Source organism: Arachis hypogaea, chromosome 11 (assembly GCF_003086295.3).
Source record: "Arachis hypogaea cultivar Tifrunner chromosome 11, arahy.Tifrunner.gnm2.J5K5, whole genome shotgun sequence".
Lineage (NCBI taxonomy): Eukaryota > Viridiplantae > Streptophyta > Magnoliopsida > Fabales > Fabaceae > Arachis > Arachis hypogaea.
This window is the reverse complement of record NC_092046.1, coordinates 72,709,569-72,729,283: the sequence shown is the minus strand read 5'-3', so window position 1 is coordinate 72,729,283 and position 19,715 is coordinate 72,709,569. Positions and strand designations below refer to the sequence as shown.

General features: G+C 32.8%; 1 protein-coding gene across 1 annotated transcript; it reads left to right on the top strand.

Moving 5' to 3' along the window:
* The first annotated feature begins 5,676 nt into the window (after positions 1-5,676).
* Positions 5,677-8,678, top strand: LOC112722223 (nucleolar protein 56). The gene is made up of 8 exons (XM_025773203.2): positions 5,677-6,038; positions 6,295-6,509; positions 6,637-6,794; positions 6,919-7,106; positions 7,187-7,439; positions 7,645-7,793; positions 7,884-8,018; positions 8,166-8,678. Exons 1-8 carry the CDS (start codon positions 5,834-5,836, stop codon positions 8,543-8,545), a joined length of 1,683 nt encoding a protein of 560 aa, XP_025628988.1. The 5' UTR covers positions 5,677-5,833; the 3' UTR covers positions 8,546-8,678.
* The last annotated feature ends 11,037 nt before the right edge of the window (positions 8,679-19,715 follow it).

Genomic DNA, 19,715 nt, shown 5'->3' with positions numbered 1-19,715 from the left:
CAGCCATTCCTTCGGTTCGGTAAGCGCTTCGATCTGAAAGCCCTCTAGTTACTACTCTATTATACGTTGAGGAGTTGTAGCATTTGTTGTTATGAGAATTAATCTCGGTTATTATATATTGCGATTAGAGTCGTTGTGGTTGCTGAGAAAATGGTTTGGAGCTGAGGTGTTGGTAGCCGGGATTTTGATTGTTGATCTCGGGTCGAGGCGGAAAGGATTATGTGACGCGTTTGGGCTATGGAATTGCGTTTTGAGGTAGGGGCGCTTTCCAAAAACTATAGTTTATTATTGGAATTATTACATATGGGTACTGATGTGAGATATAGTGTATTTGGTGATTGCATCTGCCTTATGTATTATTTGATTGACTCGAATGGCTATGGATGTTGGTTTGGCTGAATTGTTGTGTGGCGCGTGAAATGTAATGTTTGAAGTTGATTCTTTAAAGATTTGAAATGAGTTTAATCCGTTGAGGATTGGTTTGAATTGAGTCAATTATTTTGATGATGTGAAAGATAGAATACTCTTGAAATTCAGCCTGGGTTGCTTTAATTGATTTAGTTTTGATAAATGATTTATTGCTGAACCGATTCTTTAAAGCTTTAGAAATGAGTTAAATCGGTTGATATTGAGTTGATTTTTGAAATGGTTTCCTTGAGATATGCCACTGAGGCGACTGTTGGATTTAGCTTGCTTTTGAATTGATTTATGGTTTTGAGCTGTTGAAAAGGAATGAGAAACGGTTTAGTTGGGACCCGAACCGGGTGGCTAAAGTCCAAGTTTTAGGGGAGGTGCTGCCGAAATTTCTATAGAATCCGAGTCCTTATTTGAAATGTTAATTGGGGAATCTTGAGTTTAATGTCTTTCCTATCTATTTTGAGGATTGTGAAATTATGGCTTCTTTATTACCTTTACTTCGAACAATTAAGAAAGCAATGAAGTTATGCTTTGAAAGAATTATTGAAAAGAGAATCATGATTTATCCTTATTTTCCAAGAAGAACAGTATGTCTTTGGGTACAAGTCATTTGAAAGAGAATTTTGCTTTGAGGCTGTTTTAAAAGGTAAAACGGGTTTATGTTTTTCTCTATTAAACACAAAGATTGTCCCTTGGGAGAGTTTTCGTGATTTTAAAAGGAATTGGATTTCGATTGATGAGCCTCATTATTTTGACGTTTTAAATAAGATTCAAAGTATCCTTTGAACTCTAGTTTAACACAACAAAAATGATTCTCTTATCAGTTTGAAACGCTTCCGATTTAATTATGGAATTGAAGCCGGTTTTGTTTAAGTAAAGGAAATGGTTTTGAAAGAAGTAAAGATTACGTGACTCGGTTTGGCTTAGATCCTATTTTCTTACTCAAATCAGAAAGCCAATGTTTTAATGATTTTAAATGAATTTGGCGAAAATGAGTTATGTTATTCTCCCCTAAGGACTTGGGACTCTGCCGAGAAACTTTTGTTACAAAAATCCCACTGTTGGATGGGTGATTTTAAATATCTCAAAGAGGCTTTTAACTTGCCATGATTATGGAAGTTTTGGAAAGAGGATGCCGAGAGTGGCATTGTTTTAAAAGGGGAATTTACCTTGAGTAAAAGTGGCTTATGAGCCTGAGATGATTTGAGAAATGAGATCTTTAAAGCCAAGGCTGAAAAGAGTTGAAACTTGATTTCAAAGTGAAATGAATTGAGAAAATGATTTATGGCTTAAATGCCGAATTCATAAATCTGATGATTTTGAATGGTGGAAGTGCTGTTTTATTATGAGCCGGAATGGCTATGTATGATTATGAATATTGACTGGTTCTGGATTGAACCGTGAGCCGGAATGGCTGTGTGTGATTATCAATATTGGCTGGTTCTGGACTGAACCGTAAGCCGAATGGCTGAGATGGATGTTGATCCATGGATGAGAATGAATGCATGTATATGCTGAATTATTGATAAATGTGAATGTTGCACTTCCACTATCTGAGATACGAGTTTCCCTGGGTAGTAGCAGTGGCTAGCCACCACGTGCTCCAGGTTGAGACTTGATACTCTGTTGACCCTATGTCGTAAGTGTGGCCGGGCACTGTGAAAGCCCCGGATGAGCTCGCCCCCGTAAATATTCACCAGTGAGGGTGATGGATATGGATCATGATTATGATCAAGTTTATGATGAGTATAACTCGAGTTGGGGATGCGCGACAGAGGGACAGTCCAATGACTACTCTAACACTTTTTTTCTCTTTCATAGATAGCTCAAGTTTCTTAATAATTTTCCAAGATAAGAAGAATTTTCAAAACATATTTTGGTTAACTCTTAGAATCTAAGTAGTGAGGAGTGTGTTAAGTACTAATTCGGCTATATCTATGTGTGAAAAACAAGGTTGAACGTATTAAAAAGATACTAATAAATTAAGACAAACCATTTTATTTTTGGAAGAATGGAAAATTAGATATTTTCAACAACATAAAAAGTATGTATGGAAACATTACCCCTAAACCACAGTGAATTCCTCACTAAAGTCATGCTCCTTATTTTTTTGTTTTCTATTTTTTTTTTTACTTGAATAAATTATAGTATAAGAGAGATTGGAAGAAGACAAAGTCATCACTAATGAATTCCAAAAGCTATTTCTATAATACTTCTAAAGGCTAAATTAAAGTAAGCATGTTGGTGGCTTGAATTGCCTCATTCTAAAGAGCAAAAAGGAAAAAAAAAACAAAAATACAGGTGCTACAAACCTCAAGCAATAATTTCTTATGACATTCTTCTGCATACAAAATAAATTTTACCTGAAACAACAAGAATAGATGGGGCAAAGGCTCCTTAAAAGTGCGCAGTAGCCGTTGGGTTTTCTATGCCTCTTTCTTCTCCTACACTTTTTCACATTTTGTTTATCAACTACTTGTAATGCTCTAAGATTCAAAATTAATTAATATTGTCTTATTATTATACTTTAATTTTATATGCTATTACACCTTTTCAGATATTAGTAGTCGAGAACAGTAACTGATCTAATTAACTAAACAAAAATTACACATGTAGTCAACTTTATATATTTGTTATTATTATTTTCATTTTGAGATCACAGTTATTTCCAGATTATTGGAACTCTAAAACCAGCGATCAACATTAATACAAATTGAGAATGCTTGTTGCATGAAAGTAGCGATAAAATAACTCATTTTTGTGTATTCATTTGAAACTCATCATAGCATAAAATGTGGCTCCCACTAATAACTTTAGATTCATTCCCTCAACACATTGAATCATAGGATAGAATGTGATCCCCATTTTAATTGGCCACCCACTGTATCATCCTATGATGATGGGGTGATGAGTCCCGAGCACATAAAAAATACACTGCACAAATATGTCTCTTCTCTATAGTTGGGGACTATTATGCTAGAGACTTACACTTTCATGCATTAAAGTTCAGAGTTTGATAACTTATAATTACTTACCTGAAGTGAGGTCATGTAAGGAGTGGTCAACAGAAGCCTGATCATCCAAGAAAGAAGTTAATGATAATTTGTTGCGGCCTCAAGGTCAACAGAGGTAGGGTTTGGGCCATGAGAATGTGCTCCTAGCTAAGTATAAATGTAGCACTGTACATATATATATATATATATATATATATATATATATATATATATATATATATATATATATATATATATTGGTGAAATGCAACATGTTACCACAAATTAAAGCTTACAATTTACAAGTTACAACAATAATTACAGTATATTTTTTTTTCATAAGAAATTAAGCAAGAAACAAATAAAACTAAAGCTACCTTTCTGCTGTTATGGACAGCATCCGGCAAAAATGCTATAAGAAGAAATGATATGGCAACAATAAGGGGAAGATTAAGGTAGTAAAAACTGGATTTGCCCATTTGAATGTGAGAATTGCTTGGCAGACATAGCATACAATTCAATTATATAGGGGATTCATCAATTCTTCGCCTATTATGTTAATGTTCCTTTATCTCTATTAGTGTCTTACGTACGTTTATTGGTCTTCTCAAAGTGCTTCTTCACTCAGCTTTTACCTTTATAACTCAACTTTTAGAAGTAATTTAAACAATTGAGAACACTGAAAAGTCTATAATGATTTAGCACACTAGTAAAACAAATCTTCAAAAATGTGAAATGAGCATTATTAAATCTTTTCTATGAACTCACTGTCAATATTAAAATTTTTACAAATCTGAACCATTGTTTAAGAGCTATTCATATTTTTACCATCAATAGTGGCTCTAATATCATTGTTTCTGTTCTGTTTCAAATTCTATGTATAGCTCTTAACTTGTTCCAGTAAGAACCTGGTAAATAATTGATGCATATTAAGAATAAAGAGCACGAATAGAAGAAGCATAGCAGTAGAAACCTAATCAAGAATGGAAACGATATACTACAACTAAGTTAATTGGAACATCAAGTTCGTATTTAATTAAATCATCATTGGACATCCAGAGAAATTAAATTTCCAACATGGCCCCCTTTTCCAGGACTAGCTTTTCCAACTAACTTGAATGAGATTCAAAATTTCAGAATTGATTCGTCCAATGATATTCATATCATATCATATGGCTATAGACTTGCAGTAAAGGCAAGAACAAAGGAGTAGCAAAGTGCAAAAAGCCAAGAAGGGAATTAAAATAGACATGAGGCCATAATTATACAAAGAAAAAATATTATTTTGTATGGAATCACATTTACACATCTGCACAAGAATTTAATTATAACTTTACTGGAAACAAATTGATATAGACATGCAATCATTATTCTTATAAAGGTAAAATTCTTTAATTCAATCATCTACTTTGCTAGTTGAGGTTTTGACATTGAAAAGAAAATAGCTCCACAAGGATTTGATCCCCACATGCTCAAAATGAAAATAACATTAATAATTATTTTAGACATGAGACGATCTAGATCAAGTTTGACTACTAACTATGAATTCATCACCTCAAAAATACACCCTAACAAATCTCATCTTACAAACACGAGTAAGATTAGATGCTGATCTCTTTACACAAACACGGTTATAAATGACTAGTAATTTTTTTCAAATATCCACATAAGATTTGATTGGCCTTTATACTCAATTTTGTTTCGTTTTTATAGCAATAACATTCCTCCTAACTATTGAGTAGCACAGTAATATCATCACTATTATCACCTAAAAAAGAAAAAGACATACGAAATGATGAATTGAAAAGACATAATGATTAACTAACCTCCAAGCGTTGAGGCAGCGTCTTGCGCGGTGGCAGCAGAAGCAGGTTGTGCGGTGACGGAAACAGGTTGCGGCGTCGTCTGAAGTGTGTTGGCGGCGAGGATAAGCGAGCGAGAGATACGGTAGAGGAAGAGGATGAGAGAATAGTAGTTATTGAAATTGGAGAAAAAATTCTAGCAGACCAAATGCTTCTCTTCTCTTTTCTGAAATTAAAAGAAAAAGGAAAAAAAAAAGTATAAAAAGCAAAAATCAGAGGGATCAATTTTTAATTTTTAATTTTTTTAAAAATAAAAAAGATATATTTTATAATTATTTTGATGATAGTTAATCATACTCCTAAAAAAAATAAAAATAAGGAATCCATAATCTAAAAAAATAAATTTTATTGATAAAATATTTTAGAGATGAATTTAAAAGTTCAAGTACTAATTTGTAACCCGCATATTTCATACAACTTAATGAACTTATTTCATAAACTAACGGCAGCCATTGCAAATTGCACACACAGCCCGGGGCTCTACTCTGCTCTCTTTCTACGACTGAGTGCTGATTGTTACATGATACTCTGTTAAACTGTTAGGGTTTCAGCGTCTCGGATATGGCGCTGTTCCTTCTCTACGAGTCTGCTTCGGGCTACGCCCTTTTCGAGGCTCACGGCCTCGACGAAATCGGTCAGAACACCGAAGCCGTTCGGAGCTCCGTTTCCGATCTCAACCGCTTCGGTAAGGTCGTCAAGCTCCGCTCCTTCAACCCTTTCACCTCCGCCCTCGACGCCCTCAAACAGTGCAACGCCGTCTCCGAAGGTACCACCAACTCATCACTACCACTCACTACTCTTTGTGTTGATTGTGGAGTGAATCGTGTTTTGTTGTTAATGCATGACACAAATTACGAATTTGAAGTCTTATTTAATTGTAACTTTGTAAATAGCGAAGAAATTTAAATTAATTTTTGTGCATGTTTGGTTAATGCATTTCCTTTTACAAGAAAGAATAACGAGCATCAATCCAGCGTTTTTAATTTAATTTAATTTTGTGCGTCGTTGCATTTGTTGTTTAGGCATATTGACCGATGAGCTGAGAACTGTCTTGGAGACTAACTTGCCTAAAGTGAAGGAAGGGAAGAAGGCCAAGTTCAGTTTGGGTGTTTCGGACCCTAAGATTGGTTCTCAGATATCTGAAGTCACCAAAATTCCCTGTCAAAGTAATGATTTTGTGAATGAGCTGCTCCGTGGAGTGAGGCTCCATTTCAATAAGTTTGTTGGTGACCTCAAGGTTAGCTAGCATTTCAATCTGCCTTCTTTGTTTTTCTTATTCATGCATGGTTCCTGTGTGATACGGAAATGTATTTATATATTAGTATGTTGTTGTTATTTTACTCTGCGTCATTTGAATTTCATAGCCTGGAGATTTGGAGAAGGCACAACTTGGTCTGGGGCATAGCTACAGCAGAGCCAAGGTGAAGTTCAATGTTAATCGGGTTGACAATATGGTCATCCAAGCAATCTTCCTTCTCGATACACTTGATAAGGACATCAATTCATTCTCCATGAGGGTCAGGTAGCATGTGAATGACAGATGCTAGTAATATAATTTTCAAATGTTTGGAATAGTTTACATACGTTGAGAGAGTGAATGAACTTGGAGAATTCAATTTTTTTTGTTGGTTTCTCAATGTGTGCAGAGAATGGTATTCATGGCATTTTCCTGAACTGGTGAAGATTGTGAATGACAATTATCTTTATGCGAAAGTTGCAAAATATATTGAGGATAAAGCAAAGTTGTCTGAAGACAATATTCCGGCTCTAACTGACATAGTTGGAGATGAAGATAAGGCAAAGGAGATTGTTGAAGCTGCCAAGGCCTCCATGGGTAGATTCTTACACATGTTATGCATTTAATCTGTGTGACATCCTCTATGTAAGCCTTCTTCTTCTCTTTGTTTCCTTCAGGACAAGATTTATCCCCAGTGGACTTGATTAATGTCCATCAATTTGCACAGAGGGTAATGGACCTATCTGAGTATAGGCGGAAGTTGTATGATTACCTGGTTTCTAAAATGAATGACATTGCCCCAAATTTGGCCTCTTTGATTGGTGAAGTTGTTGGTGCACGATTAATATCTCATGCTGGTAGCCTCACAAATTTAGCGAAGTGCCCATCTTCAACCCTTCAAATTCTTGGTGCAGAGAAAGCTTTGTTCAGGTTTGAACTTTTAACCTTGCCTCTTGTTTTTGAGTTTCTAAAGCTCAAAGTGATACATGTTCATCTAAATTAACAACGCTTCCAATGGAAAACTGCAAGTTTGTTGTTTCTGTAATGGTTGGTTGCATAATTCCTCATGAGTTAGGACAATAGCTAATCTTGGTTCGCAATACCATCTCGTTTGTAATGTATTTGTTCTATTCAGGGCACTAAAAACTAGAGGAAATACTCCCAAATATGGTCTGATATTCCACTCTTCATTTATTGGTCGAGCATCTGCCAGAAATAAGGGTCGAATGGCTCGCTATCTTGCAAACAAATGTTCAATTGCATCACGGATTGACTGCTTTTCTGGTTTGATACCATTACCTTGAATTTATTTCTGCAGTCCCGTTTTCCTTGGCATATATTTCCATGTGAAATGATTTTGTTCCTGTGATGCAGAAAGGGGTACAACTGCTTTTGGGGAGAAACTTCGTGAACAAGTTGAGGAGCGACTTGACTTCTACGACAAGGGAGTTGCCCCTCGTAAAAACATAGATGTCATGAAGTCTGCCCTTGAAAGTGTAGTGAAAAAAGGTAGTGACCCCCCTTTTAATTTCCCTCGGCTGAGGCTATGCAGTGGATAGAGAAATTTGTATAAACTTGAGTGGCATGCATATTGTAGTTCACACTTTACTCCATGTGTAATAGTAGAATTTTGCTTAAATATTGCAATTGTTGCAGATACAGAAACGGATACACAAGAAGTGCCAGTTGAAGCATCAGGAAAGAAAGACAAGAAGAAGAAGAAGCAAAAAGCTGCTACTGTAGATGAAGCTGACGAAATGGCTGTAGTGGATAAAGCCCCAGAAACTACAAATGGTGATGCAGTGGAGGATCATAAATCAGAAAAGAAGAAAAAGAAAGAAAAGAGGAAATTGGAACAGGAGATGGAGCTTGATCAGGCTGTAGGTGATGGTGCTGCTGGTGATCAAGATGGAACAGCTAAAAAGAAGAAGAAGAAGACAAAGGATAAGAGAGACGATGATGATGGAGAAGTACCAGAGGCTGCTACTGAGACTAAGAAGAAGAAAAAGAAATCAAAAAGTAAGGATGCCGAGTAAGCTGAAAACTGTTAACTATTGAAAGTCAAATTTGTTCTGTTAAGTTTTTAACTCCAAACTCTTGCCGGGTGCTCCTGCACATGTCTAGATTAGTGTTGACTGCCTTTCATCTATTATGCAAAATTTTCCCCTACCTTGTCTCGTTATAGTAATTAGAAAATCTTCTATTACATAATATATTTCGAATCTGTTGTCTTTGTTTTTGGAGTTTTAGGAGCTAAAATTTGACTCCGATAAACCGAGTTTTTTAAAAGTAATGTACCATGAGAAAGTTGCTGTTTATTGACCATGGTAGTCGGTAGATCACCATCACTTTTATATAAAACAAAAGAGAGTTGAAGCGTGGAACTTGGAACTCCGTATGATCTCATATTACTCCCTTTAAGAATTCTACGATGTTTTAAGTTCCAAATTATTTTGTGAGCACCAACCCCCCAATCGGAATAGAATCCAGAAGATTGCCCGAGTTTCATATTCATGGTAGATGGTCATTTTGACTCTATTGTGATAAGCGATTTAAAAATGTATTTTGCCTCCGGATTTTTCAAAAGAGGTTGTACAAATTTGATTTAGAGTGATGCTACACAGAACCAAGTCTTAACCTTATTCTTACTATTAATTTTTTTCAGTCCAAAAGTGATTGTCTTTTTTAAATTTTACCCTCCTTTTATACCATCATCATCAATTCATGACGAAACACCCTCTCTCCCGCTCAACTCCCACTCCTCACCACACGGCACTGCACTACACCACCTCACCTTTCAAAACTGTCACCTCCACTGCATTCACTCCACCATAAGGATTTAGTTGATATTTTAAAGATTACTAATTGAAAAAATAAAAAAATATATATAAATTAAGTTTTAAATATATTTGTTATGCATTAATTAAAGTAATAAGTTTAAAAACTTTTGTCTTATAAATTTTTTACTTGTATCAAATGTACTTTGACAACTATGTTTTCAAGAAGTTTAGGGACAATTTAGAAATAATTTTACAAAGGTAACTTTCAATACAACTTAGACATAATTTTATCACTGTTAAGGATATATTTGATGTAAATTAAATATTTTTTGGATAAAATTAATTAAAAATATTTTTAAATTTTTTAATAATTTTAGGAAAAAATATATTTTATCCCGTAGCTGTTAATAAGAAACGGGGAGTAATCAGTAATCACATATAGCATGATATACAATTGGAAGATGTTCAGGTGTTCCGTTGTACTTCATCGGAACATTTGATTCCACTATTTTAAACCTTTCAGATATACTTTAAAAAATATAAATGGCTTAGATTGATGGAAAATCCTTGATGTGGACAGTACCTGCAAGAACTCACGCTGAGTATGCAACCGGTTCATACTTTGGTCAGTTTATAATGGTTCAAAATTCCGTTGCTTAAGCTTGCCCAAGCCGGTTAGGAAGTAACTCTGTTTTGTGTATTAAAGGTATTTTACTGGCTTGTATGTAAGCTAAGCTGATATAGTATTGAGCCTTTTAGTTACATTTTTGTTGCTTTCAATGGAAATTGGCTCCAAATTTTGTGTGATGCCATGAAATAAAAATGTTTTATGGAAAAATATTAGCTACACGGATAAATGATGGAACAGGTCAACATTTTTATTATAATATAGAGTTTTTAAAAATATTTTGATTTTCATATAAATTTGGAAACAATAATTTTACATTTTAATATTATTACAGAAAAGTAATTGAATATATTAAGAAATTAATATGGATAAAGTTAAATGAATTTTTAATAAAGATAAAATTAAGTATAATTAGGATAGATATTCATGCTATGTACAAAAAAAATATATTCAATTTATATTTTTAAAATTTTTAAATTCTATTATTTATTAATTTATTTAATTTGTAATAATTTTATTTTATTATATAAATATTCTTGAATAATTATCGGGGATATATTTGAAAGAAGATAAAATAAAAAAGTATAATTAAAAAAAGTGGTGTTATTACTTATTAATTTGAAAGTGATATTATCATTTTTCACATATATGGATATGATGTTTGTTATATAGATGTTTTTAAATAATTATTAAAGATATATTATTTATTTTATAAATATGTTTTAATAATTATTAAAAGGATATAACCTATATTAAAATTTTATATATAATTAATAAAATCACCATGTTACATTATATAATAGCATAATTATAAATAAAATAACTAAAATTTGAGTATTTTTTTATTTATTAGAATTTTACACACATAAATTAATACTATTTATATTAATATTTTTTTAAATTTATATACATGAATTAATAAAATTTATTTGTTAAAAATAATTTAATAATTATACTGATTAAATAATAAAAAAATACTAAAAATTATTGACACCCTATAATCTCTCATATATATGAATATACTAATAAGTAACAAGAAATATATAAAAAAGTTTAACAAATTTAAAAATACAAAAGAACTAAAACAACGTAATAAGAGAATATAGTTTGAATATTACTTTTAAAAAAGACAGCACTTAATTTCATATTATAATTTAAAACAATAACATAATAGTAAACTAACAAGACAAATAAAGAAAAAAAGTACAAAAAAAAAATAATTTTGAATTATAATATGAAATTTTGAATTATAATTTTGAATTATATATATATATATATATATTTTAACATCATTTTTTTATAATTATATTTTTTTATCTTCTATCTCCAACAATTATTCAAGAATATTTTTGTAATAAAATAAAATTAATACAAATTAAATAAATTAATAAAGAACAAACTTAAAAGATTTTATAAATACAGATTAAATAGAATTTTTTTGTATATTGTATAAATATCTACTCTAATTATACTTAATTTCCTTTCTATTAACAAATTGTTTAATTTTAACATATTTAATTACTGCTCTATAATAATATTAATATGTAAAATAATTGTTTTTAAATTTACATAAAAATAAAAATATTTTTAAATATTGTGTATTACAAATGAGGAATGTTGAGCGGTTCTATCACCTACTTAGTTACTCTTATACACTTTGACTGAGTCAAAACTAGACCATTAATTAAGCCATAAACATTTGGAGTGTAAACTATTATATTCTTAGCTGGCCAATTGAATAATTTTATGTCTACTTCAAGAGTTAATATAATAATTCCAAAACTCATTAGAAGACAAAAATATTGTTAAAAACTTGATAGTACACAAGAACATGAAGTTCCGCAATCGTAGACAGGAATACGTGATAACTTTCCTATACAATTATAGATACATTGTGTTCGGATGCAATTATACACGTAATTTTATCTTCCTCTAAAATTAATTTCTTAAATTGAGTCAGAATGCGTTACTATGAGAATTAAGTTTTTCTATAAACTCGAGATCAATAACGATAACTCGAACTAACCGAATATTAATAACTGCATCATGATCAGAACTAGCTCAAATTTTCTTGGTTAATCAACTCTTATTGCATATCATGTCAATATAATAATTTTAGCCCAATTTCATTTTCGAAAATGAAAACAAAAAATCAAGACGTCATCCCATTTAAAAAAGTAAGCAACAAACATCACATTTTTTCCTTCCCAACAAATAAAATAATATGGTCACTGACAATTTATTTAACATAGGTGAACTTCCATCCTTCCGAAAAGACAAAACGTATCCAGCCAAGAAAAAAATAATAATATATGGTCAATAATGGTCATTGACAATTTATTTATTTCTACCAAAAGATCCAAGCATCCTAATAATAATGACTGTTTCGTAAGTTATCAACGGGTGATTTGGGTATGAATGTAAAGTTTAGATTTTTCGATAATAATGTTGATGTCTCCTCCGATAAGGTGAAACTAGATCTTTGAATGAGGATAAAGAAATTTAAGTTAGTAAAAATTTTATGCAAACTTTTAGTAGATTAAAATTAAAAAATATCTAAATTTGATAGGATATTTATATAATAAATTTATTCACCTATAATGATAGGTGATTACTACCTTTTTATTAGAAAAATTGTTGTGATCTCCTTTTCGAATTAGGATGAGAGAATGTAAGAGTTAGTTGAGATTCATCTTGCTTTGGACAAATCGGATTGGACTGACTCTATTGTGACGGATCTCTGTCCGAAGTCAGAAGCAGTATGTGGTGTAAATTTGGGTTCTTATTCTGTAAATAGTGGATTTGGACTTCAGCCATTAGAGTTTTACTTTTATGATAGATCAGAGTATGAATAATAATAATAATAATAATAATAATAATAATAATAATAATAATAATAATAATAATAATAATAATACAATTAGATGTTTAAAGAATTCTGTGATGATGTATGAGATATTTTAAGAAAAAAATATCAAGTAAATATTTTAAAAAAATTTTGTGACGACCTTATAGGCTTTAAAAAAAATATCAATTATGTCTATTAAAACTTATATTACTGAATTTATAAAATTTTGCTAAAAAGATATCCAAGTCAAATTTTCAAAGATTTTTAAGTCTAATGTAACTTTAAGAACTTATTTTGAAAAGAAAAATAAAACGAGGAACAAAAGATATAGTAGAAATGAAAAGATGATGACAAGAGGATAGTTATTTTTTATTAGACCTCTAAAAAATATGTTCTAAGCAATTTGGCTTATTAAAAAAGTTTTTTTTATTATACCTTCAAAGAACATGTCTTTAACAACTTAGATTAAAGGCATGAAGTTAAAAAGACTGACACTAGAATTACCTTAAATTATGTTGAGTTTAAAGAACTAACAACATATTAAAGATGATGACTAAACATTATTATTGAGTTAAAAGCTAATTATATGTATGATTAGTTTGTTTAGTGTGCAGAAAATAAATTTAATCACACTGGTCCAAGGAGAAAGAAAAACAGGCCTAACAAACTAATGAAGTCCAACCTTGGTTCAACTTAAACCAAGTATTCATACCATCACTCTTGATCCAAAGAATGAGTGGATGAACTACATGAAAGAAGAGTAAGAAAGCTAGCCCAAGAATAATCACAAGCCCATGTTGGTGGTTGAAAGAGGCAAAACCGTCGGCTAAGAATTTCTTCTCGGTTAGAGGAAATAACTTCGTTGCAAGTATAGTTCCCAACCGACTAGCAATGCTCAATCAAAGTTTAAATTGGTTGTCACAAAGTACAAATCCTAATGAAAATTAACCGAAGTATTTAAACATCGGGTCGTCTCGCAAGGAATTGCAATGAAGTGATCAATTATTGGCTATGAAGGAACAATGGGTTTGATTTATAAAAGGGGCAAGGAAATAAATGACAAGAAAAGTAAAGAAAACAATTAAAGAAAGCAATTAATAAAAGAGGGACATTCATGGTAAGGATTGAGAAGTAAAGTTTTCTATCCTAGTCATACAATGATCAACAAGAATTTATCCTATTTCGTCATCTCAACTATGGAAGAAGGTATAATGTTATCTTCACATAGGGAAAAAGTCAAATAAGACTAGCTAATCTCAATCCAAAAGTCTTAATCACCCTACTAATTGAATTAGCAAGAGATTAGAGTCAATGGAAATAATACTAGCTAACAACTCTAGATCACCAACATAGGTTGGGTCTTAATGACTCAAGGTTTCCTAATTTCCCTTTCCAAGCCAAGAACGCTAAAAAAGTTACTCTAACATCCTTCCAACCATTTTGTCAAACACTTGGAAGGCATAAAAGGAAAGCATAGTAAATTGACAACAAGAATGGTAAATTGACAACAAGAATATTAAATCTACAACTAGCCAATTGCAAGAAATTAACAATAACTCAATTAAACAATAAGGGAATATGAAACATAAATTGCATTAAAGGAAAATAAAGGGAACAAGAATATATAAACAACAAGGTAAACAAATACAAGGAGTAAAATACTAAACTAGGAAAGTAAAGGTAAAGGAACAAGAAATTGTAAAGGAAAAGTAAATCAAAGCATGAATTAATCTTAGATCTAAGATGCAATTAAACCTAAGAACCCTAATTCTAGAGATAAGAGGGAGCTTCTCTCTCTAGAAAACTAACTACATAATGCTAAGCTACAACTAATTGCTCCCCCTTGCCCAAGCTTGAATTCTGCTTGAAATACCCTCAAAAATGAGTTGGATTTGGGCTTGGGAAGCTCAGATATCGCCCCCAGCATTTTCACTTTAATGAGGTAACGTGCGAGCTGCGACGCGTACGCATGGGTCACGCATACACGTTGTCTGGCATTTTTCTTCTCACGCATACGCGTCATGTCATGCGTACGCGTCGCCTAGACGACCTCATTTTCATGCGTGCGCGTATGTCATGCGTGCGCATCGATGTATGCACTCCAAATCCTTGTTTTTCCATGAATTCTCCACATTGCATGCTTTTCTCTTCACTTCTTCCATCCAATACTTGCCTTATGAACCTGAAATCACTCAACAAATACATCAAGGCATCGAATGGAATTAAAGTGAATTAAAATCACCAATTTAAGGGCCTAAAAAGCATGTTTTTACACTTAAGCACAAATTAAGGGAGAATTATAAAACCATGCTATTTCATTGAATAAATGTGAGAAAAGGTGACAAAATCTCCTAAATTAAGCACAAGATAAACCACAAAATTGGGGTTTATCAAATCTCCCCACACTTAAACCAAGCATGCCCTCATGCTAAACTCAAGAAAGAAACAAAGGGTATCAATATTTATTCAATGCAAACTACCTAGATGCAACTACCTACATGCAATCTATCTAAATGAATGCAATTACTTGGTCAAAATAAATCAATTCTCAAGAATACATATACAAGTACAAGGGCTAAAGCAATAGCAATCAAAGCAAACCCACAATTGAATTGAGCTATTGAAAGATTTTACAAACTTGCAAAAATAGAGATGATCATAGTGAAAACATGTAATTGAGCAATCGAACCCTCACCAGATGTATATCCGCTTTAGTCACTCAAGTGTATGGGGTTGATTCACTCAATTCTCTCCTAATCATTCTTTCCAAGATTTATTTTTCATCTAACCGTCAACAATTATTTCATTCATGCATACAAATATCATGAGGAATTTTTCATAGGTTGTAATGGGGCTAGGGTCAAGGTAGGGTTATATATGGTCAAGTAACTTTAAAATTTGAATCTTTGATTATCTTAAACTTCCCGCCTAACCTATATAACAACCTATACAATTCAAAGCTAACCTAACTACCCATTCTTCACTTTTTCACACACCCATGCATTCTCTTTTTTATCACCATACATATGCATTGATTTTTATTGAACTTTACTTTGGGGAATTTTGTCCCCTTTTTATTGCTTTTCTTTTTCTTTCTTTTTCTATTTCTATTTTTTTCTTTTTATTTTTCTTTTTGTTCTTTTCATTTTTTTCTTTTTCAAACTAAAATATATATACAAAAGCATCAATGTATATGGAATAAACATAATTGATACATGAGTATGTACCCAATTCCCATAATTTTCAAGAAAACCACAAAATACACTTTTATCTCTACCCAATGTTCCTAATCCTTCCAAAATCAAATGATAAACACTCTCACTAGCCTAAGCTAATCAAAGATCCAAACAAGGGACATTTATTATTTTTCACTTAGGGCATGTGCTAAAATTAAGAACAAATGGGTTTAGCATAGGCTCAAAGTTGGCTAATAATGGAAGATAAAAGGTAAGGCTATTTGGGTAAGTGAGCTATTGAAACAATGGCCTCAATCATATAAGTGCATGTATACACAAAATAATGGACATAAAGAATCAAACAAATCACAGATTGCAATCATAGAAAGAGAATAATGCACACAAGAATGAAAATAAGTGGTCATATGATGTAACTACAAAATTAGGCTCAAATCTCACATGCTTGTGTTCTCAGCTCAAAACATGTTCCATAATATATAGTTCAAACAAGTTCTAATTTTTTTTTTCAATCAATTGGTGTGCCTATAGATAAAATCCTTAGAAAAATTCATTATTTTGACTAAGCTTATTATATATAGATGCAAAACAAGAAAATGCAACTAAAAATTCTAAAAAGACCTAAGAATGAAATGCAAAAGTGTTGGGATTAGAAATTTGTCACCCAAAAATACCGACTGGTTGGACGACCTCCCCACACTTAAAAGTTTGCACCGTCCTTGGTGCACTCAAAGATGAGTAAGGGGTACGGCGACTTTCCAGGTTGCCACCTTCAGCTGGCGGATCAACCGGTGCTGCGTGTTCTTTCTCCCGCTTCCATTTTTTGCTTTATGGTGACTTATCCTGAAAATAAATGACAAGATAAGGAGACAAGTGAATGCAAAAGCAAGGAAGCATACATTGTTGGAATGAGATAAGAATCACTAGAATGGAGTGAGTGAATTAGTATGACATTGGTGAAAAATAGGTGTGTGAATTCTAAATTAGGCGCTCTTTAGAACACACGCATGATGAGCGGATAATTTATACGCTTTTTGGCATTGTTTTTAGTATGTTTTTAGTAGAATCTAGTTACTTTTAGGGATGTTTTTATTAGTTTTTATGTTAAATTCACATTTCTGGACTTTACTATGAGTTTGTGTGTTTTTCTGTGATTTCAGGTATTTTCTGGCTGAAATTGAGGGACTTGAGCAAAAATCAGATTTAGAGGTTGAAGAAGGACTGCTGATGCTGTTGGATTCTGACCTCCCTGAACTCAAAGTAGATTTTCTGGAGCTACAGAACTCAAAATGGCGCGCTTCCAATTGCGTTGGAAAGTAGACATCCAGGGCTTTCCAGCAATGTATAATAGTTCATACTTTGAACGAGTTTAGACGATGTAAAAGGGCGTTGAACGCCAGTTCTACGCTGCTGTCTGGAGTTAAACGCCAGAAACAAGTCACAAACCAGAGTTGAACGCCAGAAATACGTTACAACCTGGCGTTCAACTCTGGAAAAAGCCTCTGCACGTGTAACATTTAAGCTCAGCCCAAGCACACACCAAGTGGGCCCCGGAAGTGGATTTATGCATTAATTACTTACTTCTGTAAACCCTAGTAGCTAGTTTATTATAAATAGGACTTTTTACTATTGTATTAGACATCTTTGGATTATATTTTGATCTATTGATCACGTTTGGGGCTGGCCATTCGGCCATGCCTGAACCTTCATCACTTATGTATTTTCAACGGTAGAGTTTCTGCACTCCATAGATTAAGGTGTGGAGCTCTGCTGTTCCTCAAAGATTAATGCAAAGTACTACTGTTTTTCTATTCAATTCAACTTATTCCGCTTCTAAGATATTCATTCGCACTTCAACCTGAATGTGATGAACGTGACAAACATCATCATTCCCCCACGAACGCGTGCTTGACAACCACTTTCGTTCCACCTTAGATTGAATGAGTATCTCTTGGATCTCTTAATCAGAATCTTCGTGGTATAAGCTAGATTGATGGCGGCATTCATGAGAGTCCGGAAAGTCTAAACCTTGTCTATGGTATTCCGAGTAGGACTCTGGGATTGAATGACTGTGACGAACTTCAAACTCGCGAGTGCTGCGCGTAGTGACAGACGCAAAAGGAGGGTGAATCCTATTCCAGTATGATCGAGAACCTCAGATGATTAGCCGTGCTGTGACAGAGCATTTGGACCATTTTCACAAGAGGATGGGATGCAGCCATTGACAAGGGTGATGCCTCCAGACGATTAGCCATGCAGTGACAGTGCATCGGACCATTTTCCGGAGAGGATAAAAAATAGCCATTGACAACGGTGATGTCCTTACATAAAGCCAGCCATAGAAAGGAGTAAGACTGATTAGAAGAAGACAGCAGGAAAGCAGAGGTTTAGAGGGACGAAAGCATCTCCATGCATTTATCTGAAATTCTCACCTAGGATTTACATAAGTATTTCTATCCCTATTTTATTATTAATATTCGAAAACTCCATAACCATTCTATATCCGCCTGACTGAGATTTACAAGATGACCATAGCTTGCTTCATACCAACAATCTCCGTGGGATCGACCCTTACTCGCGTAAGGTTTATTACTTGGACGACCCAGTGCACTTGCTGGTTAGTTGTGATAAAAAGTTGAGATTACAATTGAGCGTATCATGTTGATGGCGCCATCGATGACCACAATTTCGTGCACCAAGTTTTTGGCGCCGTTGCCGGGGATTGTTTGAGTTTGGACAACTGACGGTTCATCTTGTTGCTCAGATTAGGTAATTTTCTTTTTGTTTTATTTTCAAAAACTTTTCAAAAATCTTTCAAAAATTTTCTCCCTTGTTTTCGAAAAAAAAAAAGAGTAAAAAAGTAAAAAAATAAAAATGTTTTCAAAAATATATTTTTTCTTCAGAATTTTTAAGAATGAATTCTAGTGTTTCATGATGATTTGTTGAATCCTATCTGGCTGTAAAGCCATACCCAACTGCTTTGGGATTGGTCTTTAACTAATCACTTCAATGCATGTAATTCCATACTAAAGCTTGGCTGGCTATTAAGCCATGCCTAACCCTCAGATTGGAGCTTTAGACTAAGAGTACAAGATTCCTGGAATTCATATTAAAAATTTTGGAATCCTTATTTTTCTTTTTCACATTAATTTTCGAAAAATACAAAAAAATTAGAAAATAAAAAAAAATCAAAAATATTTCATGTTTCTTGTTTGGGTCTTGAGTCAGATTTTAAGTTTGGTGTCAATTGCATGTTCATCTTGCATTTTTTTCGAAAATTCATGCATTCATAGTGTTCTTCATGATCTTCAAGTTGTTCTTGGTAAGTCTTCTTGTTTGATCTTGATGTTTTCTTGTTTTGTGTCTTTTCTTGTTTTTCATGTGCATTTTTGCATTCATAGTGTCAGAACATGAAAGATTTCTAAGTTTGGTGTCCTGCATGTTTTCTTTGCATAAAAAAATTTTCAAAAATAAGTCTTGATGTTCATCTTGACATTCAAAGTGTTCTTGGTGTTCATCTTGACATTCATAGTGTTCTTTCATGCATTCATTGTTTTGATCCAAAAATTTTCATGCATTGAGTCTTTTTCATGTTTTTCCCTCTCATCATTAAAAATTCAAAAAAATCAAAAAATATCTTTCCCTTTTTCTCTCTTAAAATTTCGAAAATTAGATTTGACTTTTTCAAAATTTTTAAAATCTAGTTATTTTTATGAGTCAAATCAAATTTTCAATTTAAAAATCTTATCTTTTTCA